Source organism: Piliocolobus tephrosceles, chromosome 1 (assembly GCF_002776525.5).
Source record: "Piliocolobus tephrosceles isolate RC106 chromosome 1, ASM277652v3, whole genome shotgun sequence".
NCBI classification, from domain to species: Eukaryota; Metazoa; Chordata; class Mammalia; order Primates; family Cercopithecidae; genus Piliocolobus; species Piliocolobus tephrosceles.
This window is the reverse complement of record NC_045434.1, coordinates 202,923,058-202,943,534: the sequence shown is the minus strand read 5'-3', so window position 1 is coordinate 202,943,534 and position 20,477 is coordinate 202,923,058. Positions and strand designations below refer to the sequence as shown.

Sequence of the window (20,477 nt, the reverse complement as noted above, 5' to 3'; positions counted from 1 at the left end):
CTCGAACTCCTGACCTCAAGTGATCCACCCGCCTCGGCCTCCCAAAGTGCTGGAATTATAGGTGTGAACCACTGCGCCCAGCGCAAGTGACTTTTTCAAAACACAAATCTTCTCCCACTCCTGCCTGAAACCCTTCATGAGCTCCCAGATCATACATCAGTTCCCCTAGATTACTACACTTGTCCTTGAGATTCCGGTCCAATCGTCTCTTCCATGGGGAAGCCTTTCCGTCTCCTCTGACAAATCAAATGCACCCTCCACTTTTCCCCATAAGCTCTTATCACAGTCTGTAATTATTCACTATTTTCGCATCCTGTTTGACGTGTGCCTCTCCTACAGTCTGTTTTATCAAACACTATATTCCCCGGCCGACCCAGGAAGATGACACACAGGAAGCGCTCATTAAACACCATGTGGGAATGGAGGGGTGGAGACAGCTTCCTGGGGTGGCCTGCAGGTTCTGAGCATCAACCTCAGGCCTCTGTCTGCCTGCCCCAAAGCTCATCCTTACCTGCAGGGTGCCACGTCTGCACAAGGACAACCCTACAGCTGCTCCCCTCCCTCTGTGGGGACCCCGTCTCAGCTCAGCAACAACTTGGGGATCAATTGCCTCTCATTATGGATAAGGTGATAGTCAGCCCCGAGAGAGGAGACGGGCCCAGGACAGCAAGGAGCACGGGCTTGATGTCAGCCTGGGTTCCGAACCCAGCTCGACGGCTTCCACTGGTGTGACTCACAGTAAGGCACAGTGTCCTTCTGACCCTTGGTTTCCACATTTGTAAGGATGGAAAAATAACATCTGACTCACAGGTGTGGTGGGGATCACATGAGATGCTGCATAAAAGGCGTTGTATACTTTGGGAGGCCGAGGCAGGCAGATCACGAGGTCAAGAGATCGAGACCATCCTGGCCAACATGGTGAAACCCCATCTCTACTAAAATAAAAAACTAGCTGGGCGTGGTGGCACGTGCCTGTAATTCCAGCTACTCAGGAGGCTGAGGCAGGAGAATCGCTGGAATCTGGGAGGCGGAGGTTGCAGTGAGCTGAGATTGCACAACTGCACTCCAGCCTGGTGATAGAGCAAGACTTCGTCTCAAAAAAAAAAAAAAAAAAAAAAAAAAGAAAGAAAGAAAAAAATAAAAAAAATAAAATAAAAATAAATAAAAAGGCCTTGTATAAACTGTAAAGTGCTCTACTGCATTGTGCTGTCCCGTGGCCAAGAATATGGGCTGTGGAGCCAGACAGAATGGGGGTGAATCCTGCCCCTGCCCCTGACTAGCTGGGTGACCCTGGGCACCCCTTATGAGCCTCAGTTTCCTCATCTGGAAAATGGGAGGGCGAATGATGGCCACTTCCCTGGACTGAAGTGAGGAGCTAAATGAGCCAGTGCGTATGAAGGGCTTGGTCGTTGGCTACAAAGTTTTTATCTTTATTGTACATAATCAAGATTAATAAAGGGGTGGGCCAAAGAAAGTCTGGTTATTCCTATCACATGGAAAAAGCAACCTTGTGATGATAAGGCTTCTTTTCCTGGCTCTCGAGGAGGTAGGAATACATATTTTTTCCTTCTGAAACATTCTCTAGCTTGATTATATTTCTTTTACCCAGTCCTTTCCCTGGGTGCCCCACCACGCTAGACTGCTGGAGCTCAATGAAGACTTTCCTCATCCACAAATGAACTTGACCTTTAACCTGGGGCAAACTGAACAAATGGCGGCAAAATGAAGAAAGGAGCTTGCTTTCCATGCCAGCCAGACTTGCAAATTCCTTTACCTGGGCTCTTGTTCTTGCTCCCTCCTGTAGCATGGTCAAATGAAAACAAATGAAAAGAAACCCTGGGCATTGGATCAGGAGACCTGGCTTTGAATTCTGCATCTGCTACTCTCCCGCCAGGGTTCCTCTGGGGTTCGTCTTCCAACAGTTCAGGGTCAGAACAGCCTCACCTCGGAGGGTGAAGTGAGGTTTCTAGGAGGTAACCACACCAAGTTCCTACTGTGCTGGTAAAATGCCAGACTCAAGGTAGGTGTGAAGGAGGCGCTCACTGAATGCTAGTGACCTCTGTGCATGGGTGAAGCCTGGCGGTCACACACCAGTAAGACCCTGGCGCCTGGTGACACCTCTAAACGTTTTTCGCTGGCTTTCTTCTGCGTGGCTTGGCAGATCTGCGACTTCTGTCCTCAGGTCAGAGACTTGGGAACCCAGGAGACTCTTGGGGGGCATGCCTGAGTGGCCAGTTTGGGACGTTTAGGATTCCTGCGCCCACCCTGCTCTTTCTCTAAGGGATGTAGTGTTTGTTGTTTGTTGAGCCTCTTGCTGGGCACTTGCAGGGGTCAGCCAAGCAACAAGCGGACCATGGTGTGAGTCCTCAATGCCACCCTGGCTAGAATCCCCCAAAATATGCATATTCAAATTAGAACAGCAAAGGGAACTAAGGTTTGCATCATGCCAACTAGAAACCACGTGATATTCATGCATTTCCTCACTTAGTCTTTGCAGCATCCTGAAAAGGTGACAATAATTCGTTCCATTTTACAAATGAAGTAGCTGAGATACGGAGAAGGTACATAACCTGCTGAGGTCATGTAGCCAACACATACTGATCTCTCACTCACGTGCTTAAAGTCCTTTGCTATCTTCCACTTGCTCTGAGGACAAATTCAAACTTCTTGCCACAGCTCACACGCTCCTGCGTGGTCTGGCTCCACCCACATTCCTGCCTTCTGGCTCCCTGCTGCAGCCATCCTGTGCTCTTTTGGTTCTTTCAAGCCACTGGGCCTTTGCACCTGCTGTCCTTTTGCTTGGAATACAGTTTCTGCTCCTGGTTTATTGGGCTAACTCCCAGCTAGCTCTTAGCCTAAATGTCACTTCCTTCAGAACCTTCCCCAGAAACACCCTGTGCTACCCCTATTGTGCCATTCATAAAGCTCTCATTTAGTTACTTGGTCTGTCTTCTATCTTGGGCTGTATGTTCTGTGGGAGTAGAGGCCATGGCTGTGCTGCTCACCACTGAATTCCTAAGACCTGGTTCAGTATATGACACATGGTAAGTACAGTACTTTATAAATACTGCTACATGGACAGATAGGTGGATGGGTGGATGGATGAATAGATGGTTGGGCAGATGGGTGGGTGGATGGACAGACAGGTGGGTGGCTGGATGGGTGGATAGGTAGAAGGGTGGATGGATGAATGGATGGGTGGGTGCGTGGATAGATAGGTAGAAGTGTGGATGGATGGATGGGTCGATGGGTGGGTAGACAGGTGAGTGGGTGGACAGGTAGATAGGTAGAAGAGTAGATGGATGGATGGATAGATAGAAGGGTAGTTAAATGGGTGGGTAGATGCATAAACAGGTGGGTGGGTGGACGGGTGAACAGGCAGAAGGGTGGGTGGGTGGGTGGATGAATGGATGGGTGGATGAATGGATGGGTGAATGGATGGATGGATGGACGGATGGATGGATGGATGGATGGGTGGATGGATGGGTGAATGGACAGGTGGGTGGGTGGTTGGGTAGGTGGATAGATGGATGGAGAGATGATGGGCAGGTAGATAGATGTGAGATGAAGTTACCTCACCTCTCTGAGCCTCAGTTTCTTCCTCTGCAAAATGGGGCTCCCCATACCTGCTGCCTAGCTCAGGTAAAAACCTAGCCCAGGGTCTGGCCCAGGCCAGCCACTGCCCACCCCCCTCCACTTCTGGCCCTCCTGGTCCTCACGGTATTTGCCGGATGCGAGCCACCCAGTGATGGCGATGGTGATGTGCAGCTGCCTGCCTTCCGTCAGAGGCAGAAACGTGAACTCTTCAATGGCTCCCACTCGCTTCTTCATCTTGTATCCTAAAGACCCAGATCCGAGAAAGAGAATGGAGGTGACTGGGGCCCCGGGGAACATCAGGGTGGCTGTATGTGCTCACACATGCACACAGTGAGGGCCGTCTGTGTGCCCTGCCCCTGGAAAAACATCCAACATTGTGTTTGAACTCATTAAGGTAGGTGCCATTATTGTCCCTGATTACAGACGAAAGCAAGAAGCTGCTGTTGAGGCTGGCCAGCCCCAAGTGGAAGAGCTGGTTTGGACCTCAGAGCCCAGGCTCTTACCCATTGCTCTGCCCTGGTTCTGTTTCTTTTCTCCTGCCCACACACTGCAGGGGTAGAACACACTCCACTCAGTAACGGCGAATCAAATGGACCAAGAGTCTCAGCAGGGGAGCAAACTCCTCCTGGGGAGTTGAGCAGGAATGTCTGTGCATGACGGGGTTGAGGGAGTGGGAGGGGCGCTGCTGCTGACAGATATCATTTGGAAAAACTCCCCCAGGTGATGCTGCTCAGGGAAGGGCAGCCATGTTCTCTCCAAACACGAGGAAGCCCAAGCATGGAAACTTCTGAATGGTGGAAGCAGGTTCAGTTGTGGCCTTTCTCAGGAAGTACACACAGTTGCATGGGAAAAAAGCCAGCTTCTCAAACTCGGCCCTGACCCTGACCCACGCGAGCTCTGGGAAGGCTGGGACCCAGAGTGAGAAAAGCCACGTCTCCTCTGTCTCCCAGGGAGCCACTACTGGTGAGAATCCAGGCATGTTCTTTTAGGAACTGGGCCACCCTGGCTGAAAATTCCTCTGAACCCATCATTCCTTTTGAACCTTACCTGTCAGGCCAGCTCCAGCTGCACCGAACAGCGAGGTCATGATGGCTATGCCGGCTGCTGAGCCCAGAGCCGCTGCCCCCGCACTGCCAATTATCGTCGCTGCTCCAGCGGCAACAAGGGGTGCAGCGAGACCTCCGGTCACACCTGTGGGAAAAGCAGCAGTTTCAAGTGGGAGTAAAAATGTGGTGGCCGGGCGCGGTGGCTCACGCCTGTAATCCCAGCACTTTGGGACGCCGAGGCAGGCAGATCACGAGGTCAGGAGATTGAGATCATCCCGGCTAACATGGTGAAACCTCGTCTCTACTAAAAATACAAAAAATTAGCTGGGCGTGCTGGCGGGTGCCTGTAGTCCCAGCTACTTGGGAGGCTAAGACAGGAGAATGGCATGAACCCTGGAGGCAGAGCTTGCAGTTAGCCGAGATCGCGCCACTGCACTCCAACCTGGGCGACAGAGCAAGACACTGTCTCAAAAAAAAAAAAAAAAAAAAAAAAAAAAAGGTGTGGCTTGATGAGATTTTACCCCTCAGCTACCTAATGCCTCCCATGGAAGCTTCTGACAGTGCTGATGAGCATACTGACTACTCACTGACTACCTACCGCATGCCAGGAGCCACCTCCCAGCTGAGCCCCTGCACTCTCCACTCTCACCCACAGCCTGGCATCATTTCTGTCTGCAAAACCCGGACCTGTGCCACCATCTCCAGCTGGACTCACCGATCACTGTTCCGCCTCCGACAGTCGCCAGTCCTATCAGGAGATAACGCTTCCATTTCCTCCGGTTTTCTTTCTTCTTCCGGGATGCCTCGGCCATTCTGAGGGAAAAGAGGGTGGTCTTTAGGACCAGCTGTGCCCAGGATCCCTTGAGACATCCCCACCACACCAACCCTCAAACAGGGGCCAATGCTGGGTAGCTACTCTGCCACTCAGAGTAAGGGACCAAAGTTACCCTGAGCCCACTGATGGTTTAAAAAGCTGAAAACATTCTAAAACCCAGCTGAGGAATCTCAGTGTATGGGATGTACTACTTACCCATTGGATCCATCCTAACAGGGTTGCAATTTGAATAATAAAAAGACAAAAAATAATAATAATAATAGCAAGAGAAGCACAAAAAAGATCTTTAAACAGATGGACCCAGAAGAAGCACAAAATAGATAATCACAGACTCCGTCACCTCCCTCCTCCCCTCCCTTCTTCCCCACCCTGTCATCTGATCCCACCTCCCTCTGGGACATTTGGAAACCAGTTTCCTTCAAAATGATCATTTTGAAGATGGGAGACCTTGGCCTTGGAGCAGTAGCTAGAATTGTTCAGACTTGAAATGGAAATGCTAAAAAAATTAGCAAAAGGAAAACATTTAGAGTGAATTGGGGTCAGGTGAGCCCTGAGAACTGATGTTTGTGAGCACTTGAGTCAGGAAGCCCAATTTTCCTACTGGACATTCAGCCCTCAGCCCCTTTGCTGCGGCTGGGACGGAGAGGTTATTAAGTGGGAACTCTGAACTCAGGTTGGAGTCTGAACAATAACTCAGTGTGGAGTGATAGCAAAGCATGGTGATAATCAAAGAAGAAAAATGGTTAATCTTTACCGAGGGCTTCTTACATCTCAGCCACTGGGCTTTGCACTTCACAGGGTTAATCTTATCCTAAGAAGCAGTATGGTTATTGTACCTATATTATAGATGAATTAAGGGATAACAGTCCCTACCTACCCATGAACTGTGAGGCTCCAGTAATAGATTATCTGTAAAGCATTTAGCACAGTGGTGGGCACACTGCAAGGGCTCAGTGCAATCAGGGCTGATGTCATCACGATGCTGCATCTCCCCAAGCCTCAGTTTCCTCTTTTGTCAAAAGGCGGATACTAATTTCTACCTCATAAAGTTGTTCGTTTGTCAGGATTAATTTCATTCCTTCTTCGTCCATTCAGTCAATAAAGTTATATTGAGAATGGATGATGTGCTGTGTTTTTGCATCTCCGTGAGCAGAAAAATGTATGTGCTCAACCAGTACCTGTTTCCTGCCCATCTCCCTCCTCATGAACCATACACTTCATTGAGAAATAGCTCCTTCTCCAGTCATCTAAAAGAAATGGGATTTGGCCAGGTATGGTGGCTCACACCTGTAACCCCAGCACTTTGGGAGGCCGAGGCAGGCGGATCACCTGAGGTCAGGAGTTTGAGACCAGCCTGGTCAATATGGTGAAACCCCATCTCTACTAAAAACACAAAAATTAGCCAGGCATTGGGGCGGGTGCCTGTAATTCCAACTACACAGGAGTCTGATGCAGGAGAATTACTTGAACCCGGGAGGAGAAGGTTGCAGTGAGCTGAGATCGTACCACTGCACTCCAGCTTGGGAACAGAGTGAGACTGTGTCTCAAAATACATACATACATACACACACAAAATGGGATTTCAGTTGGGCATCTGGGGACCTGCTGTGCTTTTTGGTTCCCTGCCAGTTCACCTCAACAGATTTTTTTCCTAAGCATCTCCTGGGTGTAAAGCTCAATGTTTCTCAGTCACTTCATTACACAGAAGCAGAAACCAATAGTAAAAATCTCTGTGCATATTATGATGCTGGTTTTCCACGATTGAAATTCACGTCATCGGTAGTGTGGGATGAGGCTGAACCACGTGCATCTAGCACAGTGAGAGGCAGGAGGGCCATCAAGATGGAGGGTTCTAATGTCAGAATTCAAACTCTGCGGATGTAGGCATGAATCCTAGCTCTGCTGTTGTGGTAGCTATGTCACCATTCTCCACATATTCAGTTATCCCTCTTACAGAAAGATTATACATCCCTGCCCTGTTGAACTGAGTGGTCATAGGACCAGCTTTAGCCAGTCAAATGTAGGTGGAGGTGATATATGTCACTTCTGGCAGAATCTTTTTTTTTCTCCCCTTTCTTTTTTTGAGACAAGGTTCAGCTCTGTCGCCCAAGCTGGAGTGCACTGGTGGGATCTTGGCTCACTGCAACCTCCATCTCTCAGGTTCAAGTGATCCTCCTGCCTCAGCCTCCCAAGTAGATGGGATTATAGGTATGTGCCACCATGCTTGGCTAAGTTTTGTATTTTTTGTAGACATGGGGTTTTGCCATGTTGCTCAGGCTGGTCTCAAACTCCTGGGCTCAAGTGATCCACCTGCCTCAGCCTCCCAAAGTGCTGGAACTACAGGTGTGAGCCACCATGCTGGGACAACTGGCAGAATCTTTAAAGCTGGTGCAGGAAAGTGATTCATCTTCTTTCTCTCTGCCCCAAAACCAGCAATAATCTAGATGGGGTCACTCTGTCAGCCTGGGACCCAGAACCAGGACAATGTGAATTCAAGCTACAGCCAATCTGCAATGGACACATAGTATGAACAAGAAATACACCTTTAATCCTGTAAGCTGCTGAGATTTATTTGGGGGTCACTTGTTACGGCAGCAAAACCTAGCCTATCCCCACAACGGACAGAACCACTTAATAACTTTGTGACTATGCACAAATTATTTGTCACATCTGAGTTTCCTCCACCAACAAATGGGGATAATAACAGTACTGAATTTCCAGGGGTATTGTGAGGACTAAATGAGACAGAGACACTGAGATACAGTGACTACCATCCTGTAATTATTCAATATATTTATTGCTATTATCACTCTCTTCATTATTATTGTAATAATTTCCTCCTCAACACAGGCTGGGCATATACTTTGACCCTTAACTGCTTTGACCCTTAATTGATAACTCTCAATTCAGTTCGAAGTGGCAGGCTGAAGATTACTGACTTTTGGCAGAGTTCAAGGCCGAAGAAAACATTCAAGTTGCTGACGATACATGATGGGAATGTGCAACTAGACAGGTGATGTGGCACTGAATCAGTGGCATCTTGATCCAACAAACATGGCCTAGAAATAGTCTGGAAATCTGGCGAAGAGGTGTTTGAGCTTAGCTCTGCCATGAACTTCCTGGATCATCTAATTTTTCTGAGTGTTGATTTTCTCACTTAGGAAATGTAACTATCAAATGACCCATGGACAGATGATGAGACAGCACACTGCAGTGGCCAATGCCAAGTATTAATAGAAAAATATAACCATGACTACCTGCCTCTTTCTCCTCTTCCCTCTTTGCCTGCCTGGTTGCCTTCAGGACACTGTCATCTCTCCCCACTGTGACACTTACGCCCTCTGTGTCCTGACCCCTCTCTCCCCCTCTAGCTTCAACACTAATCACTTCCTCACTGACACATCACCCTTGGAAAATACTGAGCTGCCTCCAGTCACCTTCTGGTCCCTGGCCATCAAGGACCTTCCCGCCTTCCTGTGACTAGTTCAACATTACTCAACTTTCAGGAGTCAGCCGAGGTGGGACACATCCTCCGGAAAGACTGGCCAAAACCCCAAGGTTGCTGAGATGCCCGGACTCTGGGCCCCCTAGACTCTGTGCCACATTATCCTGGAATTCTACACCAGCGATTTGCAGAGGGTGGGCATCAGAATCACCAGGGCGTACCTGTTAAAAACATAGCTTCCCGGGGCCGAATCTCTGGGTCTAAGGATAAACATTCTGTATCCGTAACAAGCTCCTCCTCCAGGGATTCTGCTGTAACTCAAGTTTGAAAATTGCTGAGCTAAGCTCTCACAGCATGGACCAAGCCATTTCCAACTCCCCACCCTCAGCAGCTTGCCCCGGTCTTGGAAACTGGAGGGTACTCAGGAAATCTTTCTTGTAAAGAGCCTAATTATTCCAACAAGGATTGGAGGTGACCACCTTGTTGTGGTGATATACTCCCCAGCTCACTGTCCACATCTCTGAAAACCAGAGAGGTACAGGAAAGATATGTTGGCTAAATACAAATATATAGGCTGGGCATGGTGGCTCTTGCCCGTAATCCTAGCACTTTGGGAGGCTGTGGTGGGAGGATCCCTTGAGTCCAGGAGTTCTACACCAGCCTGGGCAACAGGGTGAAATCCTGTCCCTACAAAAATAAAAAAATTAGCCGGGCATGGTGGTGCATGCCTGTGGTCCACCCTACTTGGAAGGCTGAGGTGGGAGGATCGCTTGAGCCTGCGAGGTCAAGGCTGCAGTGAGTCACTGCTGCAGATATCATGCCACTGCACTCCAGTCTGCATGACAGAGTAAGACTCTGTCTCCCCCATCTCCCTGACAAAAAGTTTATAAGCATTTGTTGATTTGAAAAGAAGATATTTTTTCCTAAAGTTACTTGGCTAAGGCACTCTCTCCTAACATTCAGCTGAACGGCAAATCTATTTCCCTGTTTAAGTATTTGCATGTTCTTAATAATTGTTTTGGGGGCCAGGCACGGTTGCTCGCACCTGTGGTCCCAGCACTTTGGGAGGCCAAGGCAGGCAGATCATGAGGTCAGGAGATCGAGACCATCCTGGCTAACACGGTGAAACCCCGTCTCTACTAAAAATACAAAAAATTAGCCGGGCGTGGTGGCGGGCATCTGTAGTCCCAGCTGCTCAGGAGGCTGAAGCAGAAGAACAGCATGAACCCAGGAGGTGGAGCTTGCAGTGAGCCGAGATTGGGCCACTGCACTCCAGCCTGGGCGACAGAGTGAGACTTGGTCTCAAAAGAAAAAAAAATTGTTTTGTACATAAAATAGCTTTCTCAGGCATCGTTCATTATTGCAGCACTACACTCTTACAATTACTTCAATCGTCTGATTGAATCTCAACACTGAAAGCAAAAGGGAGATGTTTGCTCTGAGTCACATTTACAATGCTAACACTCAGAGAACAACACGAAATCCGAATGACAGCCTTGCTGTCATCACTGACTGCCTGCTGATTAGACATTCAACGGTCACCTGAGTTGCCCTTTCCATGTGAGCTGCCCAAAGACAAAGGCTGAAACCACATGCAGATTTGGGCCAAATCCCAGGCTGAAGCCAGAGATATCTCCTGAAGAGCAAGACGCCCGCATTGCCTGTCTCACAGAACCACAAATCAGTCTTTCTGTCATCTTATCTCCCACGAGAGGGTGTTTCCTGTCCTTATCCTCACCACACCTTCTGTTTTTAAATCACCCTTTTTTTTTTGTGCTGACAGATAGAGATAGCTTATCACTGAGAGGTCTACACACACTCTCCTAGTAAAGGCCTGGATGGGCCCATAAAATCATTATCTTTCTTGTTTTCTTCAGAATAAAGGAGAAACCCTGCCACTGCCAGCCAGGTCTTGAGGGACAGAGTGAGAGCCATTCAGACTGGACACAGTGGTCGAATCAGAGGCTGCTGACCAGTCATGTGACCTTGGCTGAGTTATGCCACCCCTCTGACTTTATTTCTTTATTTGTGAAACACTTAGGGGGCTGTTATGAGGATCGAGAGAGATGGCATCTTGTGCCTACATCTAGTAGGCATTCAAGAAAAATCTGATGCTGGCAACGTTCTTATGATGTGAGCAGTATCTTTATTAATTTATTTATTTTTAACTGTAATTTTTTTCTTATGAGATGGAGTTTCACTCTTGTTGCCCAGGCTGGAGTACAATGGCATGATCTTGGCTCACTGCAACCTCCGTCTCCTGGGTTCAAGTGATTCTCCTGCCTCAGCCTCCTGAGTAGCTGGGATTACAGGCATGTGCCATCACACCCAGCTAATTTTTGTATTTTTAGTAGAGATGGGGTTTCATCATGTTGGTCAGGCTGGTCGCAAACTCCTGACCTCTGGTGATCCACCCGCCTCCGCCTCCCAAAGTGCTGGGATTAAGATGTGAGCCATTGCAGCTGGCCTATGTGAGCAGTATCAACCCCAGCAGCTCATTAGCTCCCATCTGCTGAGACTCTACTATGTGCCAAGCACGGGTCCCAGCTTTTGATATGTGTTAAGTAATTTAATCCTCTCAACAACGCTATGACGGCGATACTACCATTATCCTCATGTAAGAGATGAAGAAACGAGGCACAGAGAGGAGAGGTGAAGTCACTAAACAAGTGAGGGAAGCTGGGTGGCCTTAGGGCTCCGACGGGGACCCAGGAGCAGAGGGGTGGGACGGGTGGTACGTCACACTCTAGACCTCAGCTGCAAAGAGTCATGTTAGTGGGCCTAGTAATGAACTCACCTCCCAGAAACACAAAACGTTACAGTCAAAAGAAATCTACGTATCATTCAACCCCTTAATTGTATAGGTTAAAAACAAAAATGTGTGCTGGTGTCTACGGAGGGAAAGCCACGTGCCCAAGGCCACACAGAGGGTTAATAGCAGAATCAAACCAAGAGCCAGGTCTCCTGGCTGAACAGCTGCTATGGCTTCCCTGGGTCTCAGATCCTTCCAGAGACCACAGAATCTGAGAGGTCTCCAAAGTCCCTAACATTGCATCAACAATTACATGTGTGAAGCCTTTTTCCCAGGAAAGGGTCTACACATGGACTGCAATAGGATCTATAATAGTCTATAAAAGGGTCTGTAATAACACAATTAGAACAGTATTGTTAACAACAACAAATAATATTTATGGACTAGTTACTCTGTCCCAGGCTCACCTGAAACACTTCACACACATATATGAACTCATTTAGGCCTCACAAGAACCCTGTGAGGAGGGCGCTACTATTATCCCCATTTTATAGGTGAGGAAGTTGAAGCTCAGAGAAGTTAAATAATGCCCAAGCTCACGTGGCTGGTAAGTGGCAGAACTGGCCTGTGTTAGACCTTCTGGTTTATATCTTCTTCCCTGACTGGGCATTACTGGTATTATCAGAACAAATCGCTCCAGGTAATACATTTCTCTCTGATAATAAGATTTCCAAATAATAACTGAGAGATTCCTTAATTTCAAGGCATATAAGATCCTATAAATTCCCGACATATCCAAAGAACCTAGGATGCCCTCGTGATTATGGTAATTGGCATGGATCCAGGTATTTCTATACTGACCCAACTCTAGGGGTCAAAGCTCGTATGTCTACAGGTTATTTCAACAAACCAAGTTTCCCCCTTTCTCAAGGAAATACCCCTTGTCTTTGCTCTATTAACTGTGGCATGAGGGTGGCTCTGGGTGCCAATTTGGCTTTAGGATTAAATTCTCAGGTGGGCTGACCTGGTGTAATCTGGCTGGTCAAAGAACACCACCGCAGCTGAAACAAAACCCAGAGCTGGGAGACGTGCCTGGTGCCAGGAGCCTATGATTAGGCTGTGACTGAAATCGATTTATTGCTCTGGGATTAGATCCTGTGTAAAGTGTCTGCAGAGAGCTGAGCTCTGGCCAAGTTACCAGGATTATTTCCTTCTACACACTCTTGACCATATATAGACAGCAAAGCAACTCTACAACTGATGGGTCTGGGACATGTCGGGGAGGGGAGGACTCACATCTACCAAGTACTTGCTGTGTGCCAGCCCTGGGTCAGACATTTTATAATGTGCAGACATTCATTCTTCCCAGTGATCCTGGGAGGGCACTATCCATATTCCTGTTTCATAGATAAGAATATTGCAGCTTAGAAAAGCAAGGCCACCCACCCAATGTCAAGCAGTGGACAGGTATCAGAAAAGGAACTGAATCTAGGTCAGTTGTGCCCTTGAACCAGGTGTCACAAGAGCCTGAGGTGGAACAGGGTGTCAGGGCCCCAGGATGTTAAAGTCACAGATTCAAGGCCCTTAGCAATCATTCATTTCATCTTTTCTTTTTTTTTTGAGACAAGAGTCTCACTCTGTCACCCACACTGGAGTGCAGTGGCACAATCTTGGCTCACTGCAACCTCCGCCTCCCTGGTTCAAGCAATTCTCCTGGCTCAGCCTCCCGAGTAGCTGGGATTACAGGCGCATGCCACCATGCCCGGATAATTTTTGTATTTTTAGTAGAGATGGGGTTTTATCATGCTGGCCAGGCTGGTCTCGAACTCCTGACCTCAAGTGATCCACCTGCCTCAGTGTACCAGAGTGCTGGGATTACAGGCGTAAGCCACCGTGCCTGGCCCATTTCATCTTTTCTTCTTGCAAATGAAGTCAGAGGCCCAGAGAGGGCAAGTAGCTTGCTAAGGCCACACAGCGAGTCAGGGCTATAGCTGGGACTCTGTCCTGGGCTCCTTTTACCTCAATATACCATCTCTTAAAGGGAGAAGGGGACTCTGTTATCTGCAAAGTACACTGAAGTGGAGATCCTTGGATCCTGATGGGGGTCGCAGGGCTCTCTTACTCAGATTCCTCCTCTTTGATTTCCTTCAGGCTCTCCAGGAATGTCTCTTCAAGGACATCCAGCTCCTCCAAGGGCACCTGGAGCAGGGAGGTCATGTGGCACACGAGGACTCTGGCCCGGGCATCATAGTGCCCTCGAAAGACAGAAACAACACCGGAAAAGAATCAGTTTAGGTTTTAAGAACAGTGATGTTAGCAGTGTAACTGATAAAACCCACACCGGAAACAGCCTAAATGTACAACTCCACGGGAGCCAGTCAATGAAAGAAATGACACAGTTGCCTGGACAGAATACTATACAACTATTAAAATATTCAGCAAAAGCAAAGTGGGACTGGGTGAGGTGGCTCACTCCTGTAATCCCCGCACTTTGGGAGGCTGAGACAGGCAGATCGCTTGAGTCCAGGAGTTCAAGACCAGCCTGGGCAACATAGTGAGACCACCCCCCACCTCTACAAAAAAATACAAAAATTAGCCAGGCATTGTGGTGAGTGTCTGTGGTCCTAGCTACTCAGGGGGCTGACGCAGGAGGAACACTTGAGCCTAGGAGGTTGAGGCTGCAGTGAGCCGTGATCATGCCACTGCACTCCAGCCTGGGTGACAGAGTGAGACCCTGTCTCAAAAAAGAAAAAAGGAAGGTGGTATTTCTCACCAGTCAAATGAGCAAAGAGCAGTTTTTAAAATTTCACAGCTGTGAAGAAGATGATAAAAATGGGTGCTCAAAGACATTGCTGGTGGAAGTATGTACTGGTATAAACTTTCGGGAGGGCAACTGGACAACACATATCAAAAACTTGAAAAAAATACATCCCCTTTGCCCCAGGAATTCCATTTCTGGAATTTTAATCTTAAGCAAACAACCGTAAATGCAGACGATATGTAGCAAATAGAGGCACTATGCTGTATTTATAATATGAAATTGGAAACAACCTGGAGATTTCCAACATCAGGAAATTAGCTATAAACCACACTCATCCAACTGAAAACCATGGGGCCATAAAAAATGATTCCCAAGAAAAGTATGTCATAACTTTCAAAAATAAATTCTTACCCAGAAGAATTTATGGCTAAGAGAATTTATGGCTAAGTGGTGGTGCATGCCTATAATCCCAGGCATTTTGGGAGCTGACGTAGGAGGATCACTTGAGCTCAGGAGCTCCAGATCAGCCTGGGCAACATAGCAAGATCCCATCTCAATAATTTAAAAAAATAAAAATAAAAAAGAGACAGTTCTGTTTGGATATTATAAATAAAGAAAAAGGAAAATAAATGCTTATACAATGGACCAAAATTTTTAATGCATAGAAGATGGACTTGATAACATGTCATGAGGTCCCAACTAAGAAACAAAACAAAAAACAAATACTGCACAGGAAAAAAAAAAAAAAAAATGAAGGAGGCCCGGTGCCTGTAATCCCAGCACTTTGGGACGCTGAGGTGGGCAGATCACTTGAAGCCAGGAGTTCGAGACCAGCCTGGCCAACATGGTGAAACCCCATCTCTACTAAAAATACAAAAATTAGCCAGGCGTGGTGGGGGGTGCCTGCAATTTCCAGCAACTTGGGAGGCTGAGGTGTGAGCCACTGTGCCTGGCTGACAATTCAAATTTAGTATCTTATGATTCTGAAGGCCAGATATTCTAAAATCACAGTGTTAGCAAGGAGAGAATCTGTTTTCTTGCTTTTCCCAGCCTGCTTTCCTTGGCTTGTGGCCTCTCCCTCCAATTACTCCAGCCTCTGCTCCCATGGTCACATCTCCTACTCTGACTTAGATCCTCCTGTCTTCCTCTTACAAAGACCTTGTGATTGTATTAGGCCTATCTGGAAAGCCCAGGATCGTCTCCCCATCCCAAGATGCTTAATGTAATCACACCTGCAAAGTCCCTTTTGCCATATTCACAGTTGCCAGGGATTCGGATGTGAACATCTTTAGGGACCATTATTCTACCACTTAACTCTTGACCTGGCTCAACCATCACCTCCTCTCTGAACCCTCTCTGCATCATTCCTTCCTTTGGGGGTCTCTGATCACTTATACAGGCCGCTCTCTCAGTATCTTCCCCATTTGATTGTACTCATCATATCTTACTAGACTGTAAGCTTAGTCATCTGTTTTTCCAACCCCTGTACCTACCTGGGGTGTGACACTTAGTAAGAACTCAAAAAATGTTTACACAGTGAATGAACCAATGAATAAACTCTTCTGATTTTTAGGTCAAATTCTCTGTGACTCAAGCACTATGACAGGCTTCCAAATTGAATCTTTTTGACAGAGAAAGTCACAAGGACCTGGCATTCAGCTACTCCGCACTCACCTTCCCCTGTGCCCTGGCCCTGTAAAGACACGAATTGTCTAAAACGCTAATTCCCCAGTCCAGCTGCCTATCAGCATGACCTGAGAAGCTTGCCAAAAATAGGGTTTCCTGAGTTCTGGTATAGGGGACCCTCCTTTCCCGTTTACCATGATGCAGTCCCTGAAGTCTTGAAGTTTGAGGTTTCAGCTTCTACAAAAGAAATCAGTTCCTTCCTTGACCCAGGGTCCCCAGAGTGGAACAGGGTCTCTCGGGGCTGCCCTGCTGTCTCCCGGGATGAGGAGCTGTCTACGTGCTGGAGACAGACACCACGTGCTGTGGTTTGGGGTTATTAGGTTCAGTCAACTTCACGGAAAAAAGGAGTTCCTTGCTTTCCCCATAGGAACAAAGACTACTGTGCCCACGTGATAATCGGGTTGTAGAAACCAAGCTTTGGCTCTGATGATTAATTGGTGGCAATGATAAATAGTTGCTAATACATACTCCACAGGTCAAGGCTGCAGTGATTCACCTTCTAGCATGCAGGCTGCCGGGTACACATGTGATTAACACTCCTGTGGTAATCTCAGGCACGGGGCTTTGTATCTTAGCCTTATGTACAGGTCATTTCAAGGAGTTGGTGGCTGGGATGCTGGTCTTGGAGTCAGGGTTTGTAGTTCAAGGCATGTTCCTTCTGGAAGCTCTAGGAGCAAATCTCCTCGTCTAGAAGGCAGTAGGGAGGGGCAGAGTCCTGGGCTACCCAGGATACTGGCATTCTCTGGCCCAGGCTCTACTGCCAACTTGCCAGGGGGCCAACTTGCTCCTTGAGAGCCAGTCCCAATAAAAGGTGCCCCACAGGCCAGGTGCGGTGGCTCACACCTGTGCCTAGAATTCCAGCACTTTGGGAGGCCGAGGCTGGCCAATCACTTGAGGTCAGGAGTTTAAGACCAGCATGGCCAACATGGTGAAACTCCTTCTCGACTAAAAAATGCAAAAATTAGCCGGGTGTGGTGGCGCACATTTGTAATCCCAGCTACTCAGGAGGCTGAGGCAGGAGAACTGCTTGAACCTGGGAGGCAGAGGTTGCAGTGAGCCAAGATCATGCCACTGTACTCCAGCCTGGGCAACAGAGGGAGACTCCGTCTCAAAAATAAAATAAAAATAATAATAATAATAAAGTGCTCTATCCACCCTGGGGCTCAGACTACAAGCCTGGGCATTGTTCTTAGTTCTTCTTGTTTCCCTGTCCTGACATCCACCCCACCAGCTGATGCTGACTGCTGCACCTGCAAAACATATCCTGAGTCTGACCACTTCACTCCATCTCCACTGCCACCGCCACAGCCATCGCTCTCCAAGCACCAGCCACCTCACCACTTTCTTATCTTCCACTCTTGCCTCTGCACTCTGTTTGCCAAACGGCAGCCATTGAGCTTCTTTAAAGTTATCGATCCGGTTGTGTTCTCTCCCTGGCTTACAGCTCTCTGACCGCTCCCCAGTGCACTTAGAATAAAGTCCACATTTCTTTCCATGGTCTGCAAGACTGCACATCATCCAACCCCTTCCTGCCACCCTCTCCCACCTCACCTTCTACCCGGCCCTGCTTCAGGCACCAGCAGCTCAAGAAGCCAAGCTCATGGCTGCCTTGGGGCCTTTGCACTTGCTGTTTCTGGTATCTGGGAAGCTCCTGCCCCAGATCTCTGCTTGGCTGCCCTTTCCCATCTGTCAGGTCTCCACTTAAATATCACCACCTTAGAGGAGCCAGCGGCTCCTGAATTAGAACAGCTCAGCCCCTAGTCACCCTATCTCCATTACTCCATTTCCCTGTATAGGTTTATTGTCTGCCTTTCCTCATCAGAATGCCTGTCCCACAAGGGCAGGGACCTTTGCTTTGTTCCTTGCTGTTCTCCCACTGCCTGGGACAATGCCTGGCAGTTAGTAGGTGCACAGTTAAGATGTGTTGAGTCATTAGCTGACCAAGGTTCTCTCTTGCCTGCCAGGGTTCTTTGCTGTGGCCACCTGCCCCAGGCAGCACAAAAGACCTTTCCCTGCCTCCCACCTCCACCTGAGACTCCCTCTCCCTCTCTAGTACCCTCCGAGTCCTGCTCCCCCAGGGGACTAGAGGAGAGTGGATTGATGGGTTAAGGCCTCTCTCCTCCTCTCAGTGGGGTCTTCTCTTACAGTGGTGAGTTATTCTTAAATGTCATAGTCTTTTTTTTTTTTCTTTTTTAAGAGATGGGGATCTTGCTATGTTGCCCAGGCTGGTCTCAAACTCCTAGCCTTAAGCAATCCTCCCACTTTGGCCTCCCAAGTAGCTGGGACTACAGGCACATGCCACAAATGTCAGAGGCTTGACCATGCCTGGAACACTCAGTTCCTTCCTCAAATTTCACCTTCTCGGAAAAGCCCTCCCTGACCCAGTCTACTGCTTCCTAGTCTTTTACCATGAGTTATTTCTTCTTATCTTTTTCTTTCTTTCATTCTTTCTTTTTTTTTTTTTTTTTTGAGACAGGGTCTCACTGTCACCCAGGCTGGAGTGCAGTGGTATGATCTTGGCTCACTGCAGCCTCAACCTCCTGGGCTCAAGTGATCCCCCACCTCAGCCTCCTGAGTAGTTGGGACTACAGGCATGTGCTTCCATGCTCAGATAATTTATACATATATCGCTTCAGCAATCCACCCACATTTGCCTCCCAAAGTGGGTGGTGGTATTAAAGGCATGAGCCACCGTGACCAGCCATTTCTTCTTATCACCATTTAAAACAACTATATATATATATTTTTTTTTATTTGCCTACTTGTTTATTTTGTCTCTTCTTATAGAATATAAAATATAAGCTCCAAATCCACTGTGCATCCCTAGTACCTCGGCCCATGCCAACAACAAAGCAGAGGTTTAATAATCTTTGTATGCAAGAAGAATGGAATATTTGTAGAATGGAATATTTGTAGAAATGAATGAATGACTGAGCTACTGGAACTCTGTTGGGAAAGATCCAAATGCGGGGGACAGTTCTGCTGAATGAGATGTGTATCCCCTTTCGGCAGAAACATCCTATGATCAATAATCCGATTAATCTGGAAGCTTCATTTATCACCTACTCATCTAGATCAGATCAGATTCTGCACTATACTTTCTGCATGTAGTGGCTTATTGAATCCTTATGAGCCTCTGAAGTGGCAGGTACTATAGAAAGTCCATCTTCTCAAAAAGGAAAGTGAGGTACAGACAGCTTAGGCCAGGGGCCCAGGTTCACCCAGCCAATGAATAGTAAAGTGGCAGCCTGGCTGCAGAGGCTATGCACCTGACCGCCACCCCTTCCCCGCACCATGACATGGGAAGCAGGGCCACGAGCTAGCAGAACACTGTCTTCCAGTCACACACCTCTCTCCCAAGCCTGCCCATGCTTCCAGCCTGAGCTCCTTCCTCACGGCCTCCTTCTAAATCTGGGTCAGTCCATGATCAGTGGGTGCTGTGACATCCCCCTGTTGCTCCTGAGAGCTGTGCAGATTCCAGTCCAGTGCCCAGGCCCAGACTTTTGGACCCTGCCAGAAGGACCAAAGGAGTTGGTCTCTGGAGGTCCTTTCCAGCTCAGAGATCTGAGGGTCAGCTTCAGGGTACCTATTCCTCCTCACAAGGAGAGACCTTCAAAGCCCAAGGCCAAATGGACTTGAAACAGCCCAATAGCAACATGGCCATGTGGAGACTTGAGAGTCACAGTGGGACAGTGGTTCTTAGAGTTTAGGGAATATCAAGGTCCCAGAGAGCTTGTGGAATTTCAGCTTCCTCAGTCCCACGTGCAGGAGATCTGGGGTGGGGCTTAGGAATCTGAACTTTTAACAATACTCTCCACTCCCAGTGATTCTGAAACAGGTGATTCCTACCCCAGGAAACAGAGCAATGGGCTCCCCTCTTGGAAATGAGCTCCTCCCAGTCTGAGATGGTCTGGATGTGCTCACGCCCGGAGGCAGAGCACGATGCTCCTCCCGTCACCTCTGCAGGGAAGGGAACCTGGCATCCCTGGCCTGCTCCTAAGCAGCAGGCATCATGGCAGGAGCTTGCATTTGTGATTGCTGATCCTCCCAATGGTCCTAGGAGGTTGTCACTATGATGCTGCATTTTGCAAATGAGGAAAGAACAGGTGTAGAGTGGATAAGAAACTTTCTCAAAGCCACACAGTTTAGAGAGTGCTGGAGCTTGGATTATAATCCAAATTATCTGATGCCAACATTTCTGCTCATTCCACTATGACTGCCTTTTAAAGGCAAATCTCTTACTCTTGAGGGAGTTTGGTGTCTTAGGACAATCCCGTTTGGCCAGCTGGGAATCCTACAGTCTATGCACATGGGGTATACATACAATCTCAGGGGCAGCCCTAAGTCACGGGCCA

The 20,477-nt window shown here is 48.1% G+C and overlaps 1 protein-coding gene across 12 annotated transcripts in view; it reads right to left on the bottom strand.

Moving 5' to 3' along the window:
• The window catches only part of TMCO4 (transmembrane and coiled-coil domains 4), a 131,452-nt gene that overhangs the window by 69,335 nt on the left and 41,640 nt on the right, over positions 1-20,477 (bottom strand). For all 12 annotated transcript variants that reach the window (XR_004228626.1, XR_004228627.1, XM_031934620.1 and 9 more), the window contains 4 exons: positions 13,798-13,930; positions 5,359-5,456; positions 4,645-4,788; positions 3,720-3,839 (listed from right to left, as the gene is read on the bottom strand). Coding sequence is in view for 10 of the 12 variants with exons in the window: in XM_031934620.1 (XP_031790480.1) it covers positions 3,720-3,839; positions 4,645-4,788; positions 5,359-5,456; positions 13,798-13,930 (495 nt within the window). In the remaining 2 variants the exon portion in view is untranslated. The remainder of the gene's footprint in view (positions 1-3,719; positions 3,840-4,644; positions 4,789-5,358; positions 5,457-13,797; positions 13,931-20,477) is intronic.